The 19,462-nt window shown below is 45.7% G+C and overlaps 1 protein-coding gene across 1 annotated transcript in view; it reads right to left on the reverse strand.

Moving 5' to 3' along the window:
• Window positions 1–799: 799 nt before the first annotated feature.
• The window catches only part of LOC139237996 (rho GTPase-activating protein SYDE1-like), a 116,117-nt gene continuing 97,454 nt past the window's right edge, over window positions 800–19,462 (reverse strand). Inside the window, exons 7-8 of the mRNA XM_070867381.1 lie at window positions 5,148–5,379; window positions 800–2,040 (exon numbers count right to left, since the gene is read on the reverse strand). Coding sequence (XP_070723482.1) covers window positions 1,442–2,040; window positions 5,148–5,379 — 831 coding nt within the window. The 3' untranslated portion in view covers window positions 800–1,441. The remainder of the gene's footprint in view (window positions 2,041–5,147; window positions 5,380–19,462) is intronic.

Raw genomic sequence — 19,462 nt, forward strand, 5'->3', positions numbered from 1 at the left:
GAGAATGAGCGAGGAGGGGAGGGAGGAGGGCTGGGGGGGGAGGTGATGGGGGAGAGAGCAGAGAAGGGGGAAAGAGAGAATGGGGGGTGAAGAGAGAATGGGGGGTGAAAGAGAGAATGGGGGTGAAGAGAGAATGGGGGTGAAAGAGAGAATGGGGGGTGAAAGAGAGAATGGGGGGTGAAAGAGAGAATGGGGGGTGAAAGAGAGAATGGGGGGTGAAGAGAGAATGGGGGGTGAAAGAGAGAATGGGGGGTGAAAGAGAGAATGGGGGGTGAAAGAGAGAATGGGGGTGAAAGAGAGAATGGGGGGGTGAAAGAGAGAATGGGGGGTGAAAGAGAGAATGGGGGGAAGAGAGAATGGGGGGTGAAAGAGAGAATGGGGGGTGAAAGAGAGAATGGGGGGTGAAAGAGAGAATGGGGGGTGAAAGAGAGAATGGGGGGTGAAAGAGAGAATGGGGGGTGAAAGAGAGAATGGGGGGTGAAAGAGAGAATGGGGGGTGAAAGAGAGAATGGGGGGTGAAAGAGAGAATGGGGGGTGAAAGAGAGAATGGGGGGTGAAAGAGAGAATGGGGGGTGAAAGAGAGAATGGGGGGTGAAAGAGAGAATGGGGGGTGAAAGAGAGAATGGGGGGTGAAAGAGAGAATGGGGGGTGAAAGAGAGAATGGGGGGTGAAAGAGAGAATGGGGGGTGAAAGAGAGAAGGGGGGTGAAAGAGAGAAGGGGGGTGAAAGAGAGAAGGGGGGTGAAAGAGAGAAGGGGGGTGAAAGAGAGAAGGGGGGTGAAAGAGAGAAGGGGGGTGAAAGAGAGAAGGGGGGTGAAAGAGAGAAGGGGGGTGAAAGAGAGAAGGGGGGTGAAAGAGAGAAGGGGGGTGAAAGAGAGAAGGGGGGTGAAAGAGAGAAGGGGGGGAGAGAAGGCGGGGGGAGGTGAGAGAAGGGGAGTTGGAGGTGAGGGTAGGAGGGGAGGGGCCATTGAGACCGTTTGCAGCGAAACACAAGAATCAACTGGTGCAGCTCAGGATTTCTCAGCCCGAGGAACTGATAATCTCTGCATGATGCACCAGTGTATGAAGATAACCAGCCAATTCTGGCAGCTGTTGAAAATGTTTGAGACTGTCTGTGGCCTAAGTGTGGTGGATCACGGGTGGAGGAGACAGTCTTTGTGAAATTGCTGCCATACTAAGGACCCAATTCATCTGTATTGACACAATAACCAAGGGAAGGCCCAGAAGCCATTTGCCATCCACCATGAGAGGGAGTGTGAGGGGGAGGGAGAAATTGCACAAGCGAGTTTTGTAACAGAGTTTGAAGAGCTTTCATTGTGTGTGGCACCATGTGGCATCACCTCATTGCAGACCAGGCATTGGCATCTTGGCACAGATCGCAAGGGCACTGTGCCCATTGGTCAAGTCTTGGCTCCAACATCTTGGCGACCTGGCGTTTAACCTCAGAGGAAAATGATTTTCTTTGCCAGCTCCCGCTCGATATCGGCGATCAGACTGTCAAAGTCCTTCGTCCTCCCAGTGATGGCTGACTCAAAGTCCAGCTCGTCATCGATGGGATAAGAGCCGTTATCTTGTCCGTTGCCGGGATACGAGCAGCCATCTTGTCGGTTGCCGGGATACGAGCCGCCATCTTGTCCGTTGCCGGGATATGAGCCGCCATCTTGTCCGTTGCCGGGATATGAGCCGACATCTTGTCCGTTGCCGGAATAAGAGCTGCCATCTTGTCCGTTGCCGGGATACAAGCAGCTATCTTGTCGGTCGCTGGGAACTTGCGCACCTAGTACAGCGATGCGTGGAGTGGGGAGCTGGCCGCGATCAGCCACCTCCGCACCTCCGTCGGGCCCCAGGTAGTTCCGGCCGCAGCCGCTCCAGTCGCCGGCGTGACGGTTACGGGACGAGCTGGCAGCGCGGCCCACGCGGTTCCGGCACACCACCTCGTCAGCGGGAAGGACCAGGGCCGGCGGCTGCTGTCTGGGGCGCAGGCAGTTACTGGGCTGTGTCTGTTCCACCAACATGTCTCGTTTCACTTTGATTCGGTCACCTGCAGGGAGACAGATGAAGAGAGAATCCCGCAGAAAAATACATGAACTTACATCGAGTCTACAGCACGGAAAGGGCGATTCGGCCCAACTGGTCCGTGCTGGTGTTTACGCTCCACACAACCCTCCTTCCACCCCCTCTTCATCTCACCCCATCAACATATCCTTTTATTCCTTTCTCCCTCATCCGCTTATCTAGCTTCCCCTTAAACTCAGAAGAAATAGGAGTAGGTCATTTGGCCTCTCGAGCCTCCTCCGCCATTTAATAAGATCATGGCCTCAACTCCACTTCCCTGCCTGCTCCCCATAACCATTTACTCCCTTATCATTCAAAAATCTGTCTATCTCCACCTTAAATACATTCAATGACCCAGCTCCCTGGGGTAGAGAATTCTAAAGATTAACAACTCAAAGAATTAGGGGTCATCATTTTAAATGGGCAACCTCTAATTCTAGATTCCCCCACGGGGGGGGAAACACCTCTCTGCATCTACCCTGTCCAGCCCCGTCAGAATCCAAGATGTTTCAATAAGATCATCTCATTCTTCTAAACTCCAATGAAGATAGGCCCAACCTGCTCAACCTTTATTCATAAGACAACCCCTTTATCTCAGGAATCAACCTAGTGAACCTTCTGTGAACTGCTTCTAATGCAAGTATATCCTTCCTTAAATAAGGAAACCAAAACTGTACGCAGTATTCCAGGTGTGGTCTTACCAATGCCCTGTACAGTTGTAGCAGGACTTCCCCACTTGCAATAAGGGCCAACATTCCATTTGCCTTCCTAATTACTTGCTGGATCTGCATGCTAATTTTTTGTGTTTCATAGATAAGGACCCCCAGGTCCCTCTGTACTGCAGCATTTTGTAATCTTGCCCCATTTAAATAATAAATGGATGTTGATGGGGGATTCAGCGATAGTAATACCGTTGAATGTCATGGGGCGGTGGTTACACTCTCGCTTGTTGGAGACAATCATTGTCAGGCACTTGTGTGGTGCCAATGTTACTTGCCACTGATCAGCCCAAGCCTGAATGCTGTCCAGGTCTTGCTGTATGTGGGCACGGACTGCTCCATTATCTGAGGAGTTGCGAATGGCACTAAACACTGTGCACTCATCAGCGAACATCCCCACTTCTGAACTTATGGTGGAGCGAAGGTCATTGATGAAGCAGGTGAAGATAGTTGGGCCTGGGACACTGCCCTGAGGAACTCCTGCAGCGATGCCCTGGGGCTGAGATGATTGACCTCCAACCACCACCTTTCATTGTGCTAGGTATGACTCCAGCCAGTGGAGAGTTTTCCCCCTGATTCCCAGTGACTTCAGCTTTACTAGGGCTCCTTGATGCCACACTCGGTCAAATGTTGCCTTGATGTCAAGGGCAGTCACTCTCACCTCACCTCGAGAATTCAGCTCTTTTGTCCATGTTTGGGCCAAGGCTGTAATGAGATCTGGAGGCAAGTGGTCCTGGCGGAACCCAAACTGGGCATCGGTGAGCAGGTTATTGGCAATTGTCACTTGATAGCATTGTCGACGACACCTTCCATCACTTTGCTGATGATTGAGAGTAGTCTAATTGGGCGGTAATTGGCTGGATTGGATTTGTCCTGCTTTTTGTGGACAGGACATACCTGGGCAGTTTTCCACATTGTTGAGTAGATGCCAGTGTTGCAGCTGTACTGGAACAGCTTGGCTAGAGGTGCAGCTAGTTCTGGAGCACAAGTCTTCAGCACTACAGCCGGAATGTTGTCGGGGCCCATAGCCTTTGCTGTATCCAGCCATTTCTTCATATCACGTGGTGTGAATCAAATTGGCTGAAGACTGGCTTCTGTGATGGTGGGAAGCTCAGGAGGAGGCAGAGATGGATCATCCACTCAGCACTTCTGGCTGAAGATGGTTGCAAACGCTTCAACTTTGTCTTTTGCACGTACACGTTTTTTTCAACTGACAATCACTTTGTTTTTTGATCTAGAGCTATTTAGAAACACATAGAAAATAGGTGCAGGAGTAGGCCCTGGGTGTCTTCGAGCCTGCACCACCATTCAATATCATGGTTGATCATGCAACTTCAGTACTCCATTCCTGCTTTCTCTCCATACCCCTTGATCCCTTTAGCCGTAAGGGCCACATCTAACTCCCCTTTGAATATATCTAACGAACTGGCCTCAACAACTTTCTGTGGTAGAGAATTCCACAGGTTCATAATTCTCTGAGTGAAAGGCCTCATCTCGGTCCTAAATGGCTTACCCTTTATCCTTAGACTGTGACCCCTGGTTCTGGACTTGCCCAACATCGGAAACATTCTTCCTGCATCTAACCTGTCCAATTCCGTCAGAATTTTATATGTTTCTATGAGATCCCCTCTCATTCTTCTAAATTCCAGTGAATATAAGCCTAGTCGATCCAGTCTTTCTTCATATGTCAGTCCTGCCATCCCGGGAATCAGTCTGGTGAACCTTCGCTGCACTCCCTCAATAGCAAGAAAGTCCTTCCTCAGATTAGGAGACCAAAACTGTACACAATATTCAAGGTGTGGCCTCACCAAGGCTCTGTACAACTGCAGTAAGAACTCCCTGCTCCTATACTCAAATCCTTGCGCTATGAAGGCCAACATGCCATTTGTCTTCTTCACCGCCAGCTGTACCTGCATGCCAGAATGACTGATGTACCATGACACCCAGGTCTTGTTGCACCTCCCCCTTTCCTAAACTGTCACCATTCAGATAATATTCAGCCTTCCTGTTTTTGCCACCAAAGTGGATAACCTCATATTTATCTACATTATACTGCATCTACCATGCATTTGCCCACTCACCTAACCTGTCCAAATCACCCTGCAGCCTCTTAGCGTCCTCCTCACAGCTCACACCGCCACCCAGCTTAGTGTCATCTGCAAACTTGAAGATATTACATTCAATTCCTTCGTCTAAATCATTAATGTATATTATAAATAGCTGGAGTCCCAGCACTGAACCTTGCGGTACCCCACAAGTCACATTCTGAAAAGGACCCGTTTATTCCTACTCTTTAAGCAAGATAAAACCCTACAAATATACCTTGGCAGAAAACTTCACGCTGAACTCCGAGAATTTGACTTCTTGTACTTACTGGGCCACAGTTGCAGCAGGTAGTGTAAAACCTCAATGTGCCTCTTGAAGTCCAGAGCACTGGCGAGTTCCTTGGAGTGGGAAAAGGTGCGGGCGCCTGACTGAGAGATCTCCTGCTTCTGACCGAGGAGCACGGGCCCAAAGCAGACAGCCAGGTTCTGACATGTCATCTTGTTGGACTCTTGTAGCGAGGCCACCAGGCTCAGATGGTCAAGGAGTACGGTCAGAGTGGCCTGGGAGAGAAGTAAAAGACACACAGTGCACAGTTAGCACCTGGACAAGCCCCCAACACTCCCTCCCACTGTTGGTTGTCCTGCAGGTAAAGGCTGGTGCCACTCACACTTCTGGTCTCCAACCACTTGCCCTTCACAACCTTCCTCAGCAACACTTCACCCTTCATAAGAACATAAGAAATAGGAGCAGCAGTAGGCCATTTGGCTCACTCAAGCCTGCTCCGCCACTTAATTAGATCATGGCTGATCCTTTACATAGAAACATAGAAACATAGAAAGTAGGTGCAGGAGTAGGCCATTCGGCCTTTCAAGCCTGCACCACCATGGCTGATCATGCAACTTCAGTACCCCTTTCCTGCTTTCTCTCCTTATCCCTTTAGCTGTAAGAGCCACATCTAACTCCCTTTTGAATATATCTAACGAACTGGCCTCTACAAATTTCTGTGGTAGAGAATTCCACAGGGTCACAATTCTCTGGGTGAAGAAGTTTCTCCTCATCTCGGTCCTAAATGGCCTACCCCTTATCCTTAGACTGTGATCCCTGGTTCTGGACTTGCCCAACATCGGGAACATTCTTCCTGCATCTAACCTGTCCAATCCTGTCAGAATTTTATATGTTTCTATGAGATCCCCTCTCATTCTTCTAAATTCCAGTGTATATAAGCCTAGTCGATCCAGTCTTTCTTCATATGTCAGTCCTGCCATCACGGGAATTAGTCTGGTGAACCTTCGCTGCACTCCCTCAATAGCAAGAATGTCCTTCCTCAGATTAGGAGACCAAAACTGCACACAATACGTAAGGTGTGGCCTCACCAAGGCTCTGCACAACTGCAGTAAGAACTCCCTGCTCCTATACTCAAATCCCCTCGCTATGAAGACCAGCATGCTATTTGCTTTCTTTACTGCCTGCTGTACCTGCATGCCAACTTTCAATGACTGATGTATCATGACACCCAGGTCTCGTTGCACCTCCCCTTTTACTAATCTGTCATCATTCAGATAATAATCTTCCTTCCTATTTTTGCCACCAAAGTGGATAACCTCACATTATCCACCATCTGCCATGCATTTGCCCATTCACCTAACCTGTCCAAGTCCCCCTCCAGCCTCCTCGTATCCTCCTCACAGCTTGCACTGCCATCCAGCTTAGTGTCATCTGCAAACTTGGAGATATTACATTCAATTCCTTCGTCTAAATCATTAATGTATATTGTAAATAGCTGGGGTCCCAGCACTGAACCCTGCAGCACCTCACTAGTCACTGCCTGCCATTCTGAAAAGGACCCGTTTATTCCCACTCTTTGCTTCCTGTCTGCCAACCAGTTCTCTATCCATGTCAATACATTACCCCCAGTACCATGTGCCTTAATTTTGCACACTAATCTCTTGTGTGGGAACTTGTCAAAAGTCTTTTGAAAGTCCAAATACACCACATTCACTGGTTCTCTCTTAACCACTCTACTAGTTACATCCTCAAAAAACTCTAGATTTGTCAAGCATGATTTCCCTTTCATAAAACCATGCTGACTTGGACTGATCCTGTCATTGATTTCCAAATGCGCTGCTATTACATCTTTAATAAATGATTCCAGCATTTTCCACACCACCGATGTCAGGCTAACCGGTCTATAATTTCCTGTTTTCTCTCTCCCACCTTTTTTAAAAAGTGGGGTTACATTAGCAACCCTCCAGTCCATAGGAACTGATCCCGAGACCATGGAATGTTGGAAAATGACTATTTCTAGGGCCACTTCCTTAAGTACTCTGGGATGCAGACAATCAGGCCCTGGGGATTTATCGTCCTTCAGTCCCTTCAATTTCCCCAACACCATTTCCTGACTAATAAGGATTTCCCTCAGTTCCCCCTTCGCGCTCGACCTTGGTCCTCTAGTATTTTTGGGATGTTATTCGTGTCTTCCTTCATGAAGACAGAACCAAAGTATTTGTTCAATTGGTCTGTCATTTCCTTGTTCCCCATTATGAATTCCCCTGACTCTGACTGCAAGGAACCTACATTAGTCTTCACTAATCTTTTTCTCTTCACATATCTATAGAAGCTTTTGCAGTCAGTTTTTATGTTCCCTGCAAGCTTACTCTCATACTCTATTTTCCCAATCCTAATTAAAGCCTTAGTGCTCCTCTGCTGTATTCTAAATTTCTCCCAGTCCTCAGGTTTGATACTTTTTCTGGCCAATTTATATGCCTCTTCCTTGGATTTAACACTTTCCCTAATTTCCTTTGTTAGCCACGGTTGAGCCACCTTCCCTTTTTTATTCTTATGCCACACAGAGATGTACAATTGTTGTAGTTCATCCATGTGATATTTAAATGCCATTGTCTATCCACCATCAACCCTTTAAGTATCATTCACCAGTCTATCCTAGCCAATTCACATCTCATACCGTCGAAGTTTCCTTTAGAAACATAGAAAATAGGTGCAGCAGTGGGCCATTCGGCCCTTCGAGCCTGCACCGCCATTCAATAAGATCATGGCTGATCATTCCCTCAGTACCCCTTTCTTGCTTTTTCTCCAAACCCCTTGATCCCCTTAGCCGTAAGGGCCATATCTAACTCCCTCTTGAATATATCCAATGAACTGGCATCAACAACTCTCTGCGGCAGGGAATTCCACATGCTAACAACTCTCTGAGTGAAGAAGTTTCTCCTCATCTCAGTCCTAAATGGCTTACCTCTTATCCTGAGAATATGTCCCCTGGTTCTGGACTTCCCCAACATCGGGAACATTCTTCCCGCATCTAACATATCCAGTCCCGTCAGAATCTTATATGTTTCAATGAGATCCCCTCTCATCCTTCTAAACTCCAGTGAATAAACTCCCAGTTGATCCAGTCTCTCCTCATATGTCAGTCTAGTCATCCCTGGAATCAGTCTGGTGAACCTTCGCTGCACTCCCTCAATAGCAAGAATGTCCTTCCTCAGATTAGGAGACCAAAACTGAACACAATATTCCAGGTGAGGCCGCACTAAGGCCCTCACTAAGTACAACTGCAGTAAGACCTCCCTGCTCCTATACTCAAATTCCCGAGCTATGAAGGCCAACATACCATTTGCCTTCTTCACCGCCTGCTGTACCTCCCCTTTTCCTAATCTGCCGCCATTCAGATAATATTTTGCCTTCGTGTTTTTTCCCCCGAAATGGATAACCTCACATTTATCCACATTATACTGCATCTGCCATGCATTTGCCCACTCACCTAACCTGTCCAAGTCACTCTGCAGCCTCTTAGCGTTGTGGAAATGTATTTTTATCTAAGCTGATACCAAACGGTATTTGTGTGCCTTTTGATTAAAATGGAGTCCTGGCCCTTCCAGAACTTTCTGCATTTTAGCAGCCAGCTTATTTTAAACAGCTAAACCTGCTGTTAGATGGCTGATGGTTATCAGACAGCTAGGAGACAAGTCATGCTGAGACAAGTAACCCCCATGGTGCTCTCCTATTGTCTACACTACAGGAGTTCCATGTCACCCCACCCTTATCTTCTAGCCATTATCTCTTTCCTTTACCTCATCCATTTGAAGCAAACAGGTAAACTGACCAGGAAATTGGATAATCCTGATACAATACAAGACAGGTGATAGCCCATTACCTATGACTCATGGAGTAATGGCCGTTTGGCTTTCTGATAACCCTGACAAAAGGGAATATCTTGACACCATTTCAGTACCAGGATATAGTAATTAACTCTTTATCTGTATTCACTGACTGTGAGACAGAGCAATACACAGGGAGAGGCCAGAACTTGGGTTTTACTGTATAAATATCTTGTGAAGCTGTACCATTGCGGAGGTTTCATTTTGCCCTTGACTGAGTGAAACCTACCCCTTGCGAGCAAGTAAATTAAAAGGGAAACTTCCATCGGAGCTGTAAGTGTCGGAGTCATTCTTTTCTGAGGTCGAGATTTCGACAGTTATTGGAGGTTCCACCGAGATGCATACTCTCTGTTCTGTGAGTAAAACGGATACAGGCATAGTGCCTCTCCAGTGAAAGGCTTCGGTGGCCAAACAAGGTGAGCCTTTGCTCACAAGAGGTTTCTTCACTGTTGAATCGCAGATGTAATCTGTTGTCCACAGCTGAGGTACTGCATCTACAAGACTCGGCATTTAAAAGTTAAAGGTATTTTTTTTATAACCATTTCTTTCTCAGCTCGCCAGCAGAAGAGAACAGGTTCTGGAAAAAATCTCGAGACAGCCCGGGGAAGATTTCAGTAGGTAAGGAAGCGCTAGTCGATCGAAAAGGGTTCCAGGTTCTTATATGATAAGATTTTTATCGTTTTTAATTCGGAAGGGGTTCTTATGTGATAAGACTATTAAAAGAAAAGAAAAAAAGAAAGCGCTAATAATCGATCGAAGGTTCTTATGTGATAAGATTTTTATTGTTTTTAATTCGGAAGGGGTTCTTATGTGACAAGACTATTAAAAAAAAAAGAGCGCAATCGATCAAAGAGTTTGGGTACGGAACCTTAAGTTTTATCAGCTGTTATTAGGATAAGTTAAGGACTCTGTCTGTAGTGGCGTACAACGCAGACTGAGAATTTGTTTAGAGGTTATGATTTGTGTACTCACGGGAATATTGTTTGTTGTCCTTGTATTACTGTTGGGTGCAATACCTTTGTGAGTCATTGCCATTAGAGAAACGGGAAGAGTCACTAGGGAAAGTTGTGATTCGAAAAAAAAAACACAACGATTGATTAGGAAAAGAAACAGTAACTGATTGATCAACTACGATTGGTTCATGCCAACATATCTCACACACCCAGACTGAGCCCGAATTAAGAGCCTTTTCAGGCCACGTAACGGCCAGGAGAAGTGGGCGTAGAGAACTCGGTTGGCCGAAAGGATTGTGAGATCAGAAACTGTGGGAAAATCTTAATCATCCAGAATGGGTGCCGGAGCAAGTTAAAACACCACAAAAGGCACACCAGCCTATGTCATGCTCCAGAATTGTGGTCAGTCTTCAATTGACCAAAGAAACAAAAACCAGTAAAGTGGACTAAGGGTGAAAACAGGCCATTTCCACCCGATGGTTCATTTAATTTAGAGAGAACAACTTGTCTCCAGGAGTGTCTTATAAACAGAGATCCAGAAAAAAAAAAAGGAAAGTAATAGAAAAGGCCTGGGTTCCGATTCTTCAAGCCCATGTAAAATTAACAGAGGAAGTAAATCAAATGTAAAAAAAAAAGAGAACCTGATAGTGACTTATGAAAAAAAAAATGAAGCTAGTAAAAGAAAAAGCTTTATTGAATGGAGAGAGACTTGTGAATGTCTCGTCTTTGAATGAGAGTGCGTGAATGTCTTGTCTTTGAATGAGAGTGCTTCTGTCTTTTTTCCTTGTGTCTGGAAACCTGTTTGGAAAAGTTGTGGAGCTGCCTGTTTGTTTTAGCTCCGCCCACTTTTTCAAACAAAGTGAAGTTTTTTAACCCTTCATAGTGTTGTCCTGTATGTGGGAAGTTTAAGACATTTTAAGTTAGAAGCGCAGGTGTGGATTTATTCGGATGAGAGGTTACGGAGCTAGGAAATGCACAAGTTGAGACATGGTCCCGGTGGTTAAAAGTTGTAATGCCTTTTTTTTTAAAAAGCCTTTGTGGGTCTCTCGAGGTGCAGGCTGGGGGAGTACACTCTCATTGTCCTTGGTGTAAATTCTTGGTACAAAAGCTTTTAGCTCAGTAAGAGGATTTTTTTTGATAAAGAGTGACAGTACAATAGTTGAATTAGGATTTTGAGATATTTCAGGTGATCTCTTGATCAACATTTTGGGTGTATTGGAAAAATCTTGGGTTTGGAAGCCTTTTAATAAAATTAGAAAACAAGTACTTTACATTCTGTGATCTGTGAATCACTATAAGCATAAATGAGAAGTCCGTGTAACACACAGATTTGTCCAGTTCAGAAGCCCACACAAATGGAGGTTTGGCCATGACCTACGAGCTGTGAATGAATCTACTATATTCTCACAATGCTTAAAGGATGTGGAATGAAGTATCCCAGAATGCTTTCCAGAACCTTAAGCAGTCCCTCACTTCAGCACCAGCCTTGGGATTACCAGATTACACTAAGCTATTCAACTTATTTGTGCATCACAAGTCGGGTTTTGCACAATCTGTTTTGACTCAGTTACATGGGGACAGGCAGCGACCGGTAGCGTATTTCAGTACCCAACTAGACCCAGTGGGACGCGGACTACCAGGATGTCTTCCTTCAGTGGCAGCAGCTTATTATGCTATGCAACAGGCTCAGCCAATAACTCTAAATCATCAGACCATTTTGTATATCCCACACTCTGTCGAGATTTTACTTACTAAATGTGCCACCCAACACCTAACCTCCGCAAGAACCACTAAATACGAGGTCGAACTGTTATCAAATCCGAACCTTGTCATCAAAAGATGTACTACCTTAAATCCAGCCACTCTACTCCCCACGGAAGACGACGGCGAACCCCATTCATGTGAAATGGTAACCGAATTAGTGACTAAACCACGTATCAATCTAACAGATGTACCAATGTGTAACCCTGAGCTAGTGTACTATGTTGACGGATCAGCCTTACGAAATGATAGGGGCCAACCTAGAGCGGCTTATGCAATTGTAACTCAGTTTAATGTTGTCGAAACAGCCTCTCTTCCAGACTCCTTTTCAGCCCAACAAGCCGAATTGTTTGCGTTAACTCGAGCCTGTATTCTGGCTGAAGGACACACAGTTAATATCTACACTGACTCCAGGTATGCTTTTGGGGTATCACATGACTATGGACAAATTTGGAAGATTCGCGGGTACCTGACTTCTTCAGGAACCCCTATCAAAAATGCAGAACAAGTGGAAAATCTCCTGCGAGCCATTCAATGCCCCTTAAAACTTGCCATTATCAAATGCCAAGCACATACAGGCCAGTCGAATGAGGTGGCACTCGGGAATGCCAGAGCTGATAATGCAGCTAAGTCAGCAGCTCTGTCGAAAGGGGGGATGCAGGTGTCATTGTTCCCACTAAGGAAAAATAATTGCTCAGACCCGCCACCCACTATTAATGACGTGCTGGCCTTTCAGACACAGGCCAGTACGGAGGAGGTGGTGACCTGGACGAAGGATCAATGTTATAAAAATCCAGAAGGAATATGGGTTCACCATGACGGCCGCGTGGTGGCCCCTAGATCCTTACTTCCATGGATTGCCCGATGTGTTCATACATTCACACATGCAGGCAAAGGGGGATTGGCAGATTATATTTTGGCAACTTGGTATGCACCAGGTATTTCGGCAATTGCAAAACAAATCTGTGAAAATTGTGTTACCTGTCAGACAATGAATCCGGGTAAGACGGAAAAAGTAGAATCTGCCTCCCACCCAAATCCAATCGGGCCTTTTGTACATTTACAAATGGATTTTATTGAATTACCTATGTGTATGGGATTCAAGTATGTATTAGTTATTGTAGATGTGTTCTCTAGATGGATTGAAGCCTTTCCATGTAAAAAGGCCGATGCCACTACTGTTGCTAAATGTTTGTTAAAAGAAATTGTACCGCGCTTCGGAATCCCTGCTAAGCTTTCCAGTGATAACGGGTCACATTTCACGGGAACTGTCATAAGAGAAATGTGTAAAGCTTTACAGATTAATCAACGTTTTCATTGCAGTTATCATCCACAATCAGCTGGACTTGTTGAAAGATATAATGGAATGCTTAAAAATAAGCTGGCAAAACTATGCAATGACACTGGACTGAAATGGACAGAACTGCTGCCCTTAGCTTTGATGGTAATGCGATCTACAACCAACAGAACAACAGGCCTGTCACCGCATGAGATAGTTATGGGACGTCCCCAACGACTACCTTTTACAGCACCATTTACTGCAAAACAGATGGACATCCACAAAATGGAGGAAAATATGTTGAATTATTGTATTGCACTAACCAAATGTATTTCCAGCTTTCATTCACAGGTAAAGGAAGCCCAAGTCAAGCCAGCGGAAGGGAAGTGTCATAACCTGGAGCCAGGGGAATTCGTTTACATCAAGATTTTTAAAAGGAAAAGCAGTCTACAGCCAAGATTCGAAGGACCATACCAGGTCCTGCTGGCGACCAATACTGCAATCAAGGTAAAGGAAAGACCAACATGGATCCACGCATCCCATTGCAAACGGGCACCCGACCAGGAGGAAGGGACGAAGGAATCAGAGGAACAGAAAAAGGAAGACTGAATAAAGAACTGTATGGACTATGGGGACTGATGGTGCTGGGCTTGACAGGGTTTTACTTCGCATTATTGATTACACCAGGGGTACAGACCCACCACCGAAGGGAATTGCACGTAAACGTATTTATGGCACTGAGTCATAGGTATGCTCAAGAAAGAAACTTGTCGAGTTGCTGGATATGTTCCCATGTACCTGTCCACTCCAGGGGGGGTATTCCCCTGAGATCTGTCCCCTTTAACGAATCAGAAATGGTAGAATGGTTGACAGTGCAAAACAGGACAAAACTAACTAAGGGACCAGAAACGAAGGAGCAAACAGAATGGAGGTCGGCAGGGTATAAACTTACAGCCTTCCAGGGATGGTACCAGCCCAATTATGATAATAACCATCAGCCTCCCTTCCTAAGCATTACTCCCAGAATAAGAAATCCTGAGGGTATAATATGCCTAGTGAGTAATGAGACAAAAGGACCAGAAATGGGACGCAGCAAGTGTTCCCAAATGATTAAATGGCAAGCCACAACTAATCCGACTGAGAGAAAGATAGCAACCGTTGGCTGGACAACGGTCCCTAACAAAGCCCCAGGTGAAGGGTGGGAAGGTGAGACCACTCGAGTAGGGACAGTGCGAAAGGACCAGGAGCTGACGTCCTATAATTGCACCTACTTTATTTGTGGCCATAAAGCCTACCCATGGTTACCAGCCAACTGGACAGGGTCCTGTTACTTAGGATATGTGGTACCCCTTATCAGATCAGTAAGGACTCTAAGGGAGGCCTATGGAAGCCACAGATTTAAACGGGATTTGACGTGGCTAAACGGAATATTCAAGGTAATGGTGCCACCCTATGGAATAGCATCGACCGAATGGCAGTTACGGGAACTGGCTAACTTAGTAGAATCAGTAGCCAACGCAACTTCCCAAGCCTTTGAAGGGATAAATGACGAAATGGTAGCTATTCGAACAGTGGCTCTCCAAAATCGTATGGCCTTAGATTATCTCCTAGCCAAGGAGGGAGGGACATGCGCATTAATAGGTGAAGAATGCTGTACATATATCCCAGATAAATCAGAAGATATCGGCAGTCTAGCTGAAAACATCAGGAAAAAGGTAATAGAGTATAAACAGACAGTTGGCCAGGACGGTATCACCTTGTGGGGTTGGGCATCAGGATGGTTGGGAGCCCTGGGGAAATCTGTGGTACAGGGTTTGATCATATTCCTGCTGATAGTCTTCGCCCTGTATCTATTATTTGTCGTCATTAAGTGTTGCTGTGCCAGGGTTGGAGAAACTATGTTACCTACCGAGGCCACGGCTAGAGTTATGGTAGCAACAACTGCTGAAGGCTCTTGTGTAGAAATGGAAATGGAGAGACTGTACAAGATCAGAATGGATTGAGTTGTCCTTGTGAAGGACAAAATGGGGGAATGTGGAAATGTATTTTTATCTAAGCTGATACCAAACGGTATTTGTGTGCCTTTTGATTAAAATGGAGTCCTGGCCCTTCCAGAACTTTCTGCATTTTAGCAGCCAGCTTATTTTAAACAGCTAAACCTGCTGTTAGATGGCTGATGGTTATCAGACAGCTAGGAGACAAGTCATGCTGAGACAAGTAACCCCCATGGTGCTCTCCTATTGTCTACACTACAGGAGTTCCATGTCACCCCACCCTTATCTTCTAGCCATTATCTCTTTCCTTTACCTCATCCATTTGAAGCAAACAGGTAAACTGACCAGGAAATTGGATAATCCTGATACAATACAAGACAGGTGATAGCCCATTACCTATGACTCATGGAGTAATGGCCGTTTGGCTTTCTGATAACCCTGACAAAAGGGAATATCTTGACACCATTTCAGTACCAGGATATAGTAATTAACTCTTTATCTGTATTCACTGACTGTGAGACAGAGCAATACACAGGGAGAGGCCAGAACTTGGGTTTTACTGTATAAATATCTTGTGAAGCTGTACCATTGCGGAGGTTTCATTTTGCCCTTGACTGAGTGAAACCTACCCCTTGCGAGCAAGTAAATTAAAAGGGAAACTTCCATCGGAGCTGTAAGTGTCGGAGTCATTCTTTTCTGAGGTCGAGATTTCGACAGCGTCCTCCTCACAACTCACACCACCAACCCAGTTTAGTGTCATCTGCAAACTTGGAGATATTACACTCAATTCCTTCATCTAAATCGTTAATGTATATTGTAAAGAGCTGAGGTCCCAGCACTGAACCCTGCGGCACTCCACTAGTCACTGCCTACCATTCCAAAAAGGACCCGTTTATCCAGACTCTCTGCTTCCTGTCTGCCAACCAGTCCTCTTTCCATGTCAGTACATTACCCCCAATACCATGCGCTTTGATTTTGCACACCAATCTCTTGTGCGGGACCTTGTCAAAAGCCTTTTGAAAGTCCAAATTAACCACATCCACTGGTTCTCCCTTGTCCACTCTGCTAGTTACATCCCTTTCATAAATCCATGCTGACTTGAACCAATCCTGTCACTGCTTTCCAAATGCGCTGCTATTTCATTCTTAATGATTGATTCCAACATTTTCCTCAGGCTAATGTCAGGCTAACCAGTCGATAATTACCCGTTTTCTCTCTCTCTTCTTTTTTAAAAAGTGGTGTTACATTAGCTATCCTCCAGTCCATAGGAACTGATCCAGAGTCGACAGACTGTTGGAAAATGATCACCAATGCATCCACTATTTCTAAGGCCACTTCCTTAAGTAGGTTCAGGACCCTAGTCTCTGAATTAACTGTGTCACTCTCCATCTTAATGAATTATTCTACCATATTATGGTCACTCTTCCCCAAGGGGCCCCTTGCTCAATAATTCTTCTTGTTACACAAGACCCAGTCTAGGATGGTCTGCTCTCTAGTTGGCTCCTTGACATATTGGTCTAGAAAACCATCCCTTATACACTCCAGGAAATCCTCCTCCACAGTATTGCTACCAGTTTGGTTAGTCCAATCAATATGCAGATTAAAGTCACCCATGATAACTGCTGTATCCTTATTGCACGCATCCCTAATTTCTTGTTTGATGCCATCCCCAACCTCCCTACTACTGTTTGGTGGTCTGTACACAACTCCCACTAATGTTTGCTGCTCTTCGGTGTTTCGCAGCTCTATCCATATAGATTCCCATCACTCTAATATGTTAATCTCCTCTTTAACCAGTAACGCTATCCCATCTCCTTTTCCTTCCTGTCTGTCCTTCCTGAATATTGAATACGCCTGGATATTGCGTTCCCAGCCTTGGTTACCTTGGAGCCTCAACTCCACTTCCCTGCTCGTTCCCCATAAGCCTCCACTCCCTTATCGTGCAAAAATCTGTCTATCTCAACCTTAACTATGACCCAGCCTCCAAAGCTCTCTGGGCAGAGAATTCCAAAGCTTCACGAACCTCAGAGAAGAAATTCCTCTTCATCTCAGTTTTAAATAGGCGACTCCTTATTCTGAGACTATGCCCCCAAGTTCTAGATTCCCCCACGAGGGAAAACATCCTCTCTGCATCTACCCTGTCAATCCCCCTCAGAATCTTACACGTTTCAAATAAGATCACCTCTCATTCTTCTAAACTCTAATGAGTATACGCCCAAACTACTCAACCTTTCTTCATAAGACAACCCCTTCATCTCAGGAATCAACCTCGTGAACCTTCTCTGAACTGCCTCCAATGCATGTCACAACCTTGCTCATTTCTACTTTCATCACACTATGGTCACTACTCCTCCAAACTTTGCACCGTGGTCCCATATAATCTACAAACCCATGCCCTCCATGTACTTCCTCCTCCTCTGCACTGAAACCATCCTTTCGCAGGGCCTCGGATCTATGCAGCTCCTCGCCTCCCACTTAACCAATGCCTAAAAGCCCTTTGCATACAATGAATTACTTTGCAACAACCATTTTGTGCACTGCAAGATCCCATAGGCAGCAATGAGGTGACTAACGAACGAGTGGTTGGTGGCGATGGTTGAGGAAGGAATGTTGGGTACTTTGGGAGAATTCCTTGTGCGTCTTCAAACAGTGTCATGGGATCCGTAACGTCCACCTGACCTGCCAGAACTGGCAGCTAGGGTCTCAATTTAGTGCCACAGCTGAAGGAGGAAATCTTTGAGAGCGCTGCACTCCCTCTGTAATACACTGGAGTCCATACTCTGAGTTGACACAAGTCCTGGAGCAGGGTTTGAACCTACGACCTTCTGACTCTGATGGGAGAGTGCTACAACTGAGCCAAGGCCAACTATGATGGAACATAAGAAATAGGAACAGGAGTAGGCCATATGGCCCCTCGAACCTGCTCCGCCATTCAATAAGATCATGGCTGATCTGATCATGGACTCAACTCCACTTTCCTGTCCGCTTCCCATAACCACTTCTCCCCTTATCGTTTGAGAAACTGTCTATTTCTATCTTAAATTTATTCAATGTCCCAGCCTCCACAGCTCAAAGGCAGCAAATTCCACAGAGTTACAACATTCAGAGAAGAAATTTCTCCTCATCTCAGTTTTAAATGGGCGGCCTCTTATTCTAAGATCATGCCCTCTTGTACTAGTCTCCCCCATCAGTGGAAACATCCTCTCTGCATTCACCTCGTCAAGCCCCCTCATAATCATAAGATCACCTCTCATTCTTCTCAATTCTAATGAGTAGAGGCCCAACCTACTCAACCTTTCCTCATAAGTCAACCCCCTCATCCCCGGAATCAACCTAGTGAACCTTCTCTGAACTGCCTCCAAAGCAAGTATATCCTTTCGTAAATATGGAAAACGAAACTGCACTGTATTGCAGAAAGGCCTGCTCCCACCATTGCAGAGTGAAGAAAAAGACCGATTCCTGTGGAGAATCACAATCAAAGACATGGCAGCCAAGGAGGTCATTCAGCCCCTCGAGCCAGTTCCGCCAGGTAATGAGACCATGACTTATCTATACCTCAACTGAATTTAGCTGCCTTATCACTTGATACCCTCACCTAATAAAAAATCTGTCAATCTGAGTGTTGAAAATTTTAATTGACCCCCAGGATCCACAGCCTTTTGAGAGCGAGAGTTCTAGATTTCCACTACCCTGTGTGTGACAAAGTGCTTCCTGATTCAACAGTCCTGAACAGCCCAGCTCTTATTTTAAGACTCTGCCCCCTTGTTCTGGATTCCCCCACCAGAGGAAATAGTTTCCCTGTATCTACTCTACCAAATCCTTTTATAATTTTAAATCCCTCAATTAGATCATCCTCAACCTTAATTCAACCCTCTTAGCCCCGGTATCATTCAGGTCAATCTGCACTTTACCCACGCCTGGGCTAATAGTGTCAGCTGTGGCTCAGTGGGCAGCACACTCGCCTCTGAGTCAGAAGGCTGGGGTTCAAGTCCCACTCCAGAGACTTGAGCTCAAAAATCTTGATCGACACTTCAGTGCAGTGCTGAGGGAGCGCCGCACTGTCAGAGGTGCTGTCTTTCGGATCAGACATTAAAACCAAGGCCTCGTCTGCTCTCAGGTGGACGTAAAAGATCCCATGGCGCTATTTTGAAGAAGAGCAGGGAAGGTTATTTCCGGTGTCCCAGCCAATATTTATCCGTCAATAAACAGAACAAAAAAAAAAATAGATTATCTGGTCATTATCACATTGCTGTGTGTGGGAGCTTGCTGTGCACAAATTGGCTGCCACGTTTCCCACATTGCAACAGTGACTACACTCAAAGTGCTTCAGTGGCTGTAAAGCACCTCGAGACGTCCGGTGGTCGTGAAAGGCGCAATATAAATTCAGGTCTTTCTTCCTTCCTTTCTCTCCGGAGGTGCAGTGCCCAGAACTGAGGGCATTTACTTTCAAAGCTCTGGAACTGAAGCATTACATCCTCTCCTCT

The sequence above is a fragment of the Pristiophorus japonicus genome, chromosome 24, assembly GCF_044704955.1.
Source record: "Pristiophorus japonicus isolate sPriJap1 chromosome 24, sPriJap1.hap1, whole genome shotgun sequence".
Lineage (NCBI taxonomy): Eukaryota > Metazoa > Chordata > Chondrichthyes > Pristiophoridae > Pristiophorus > Pristiophorus japonicus.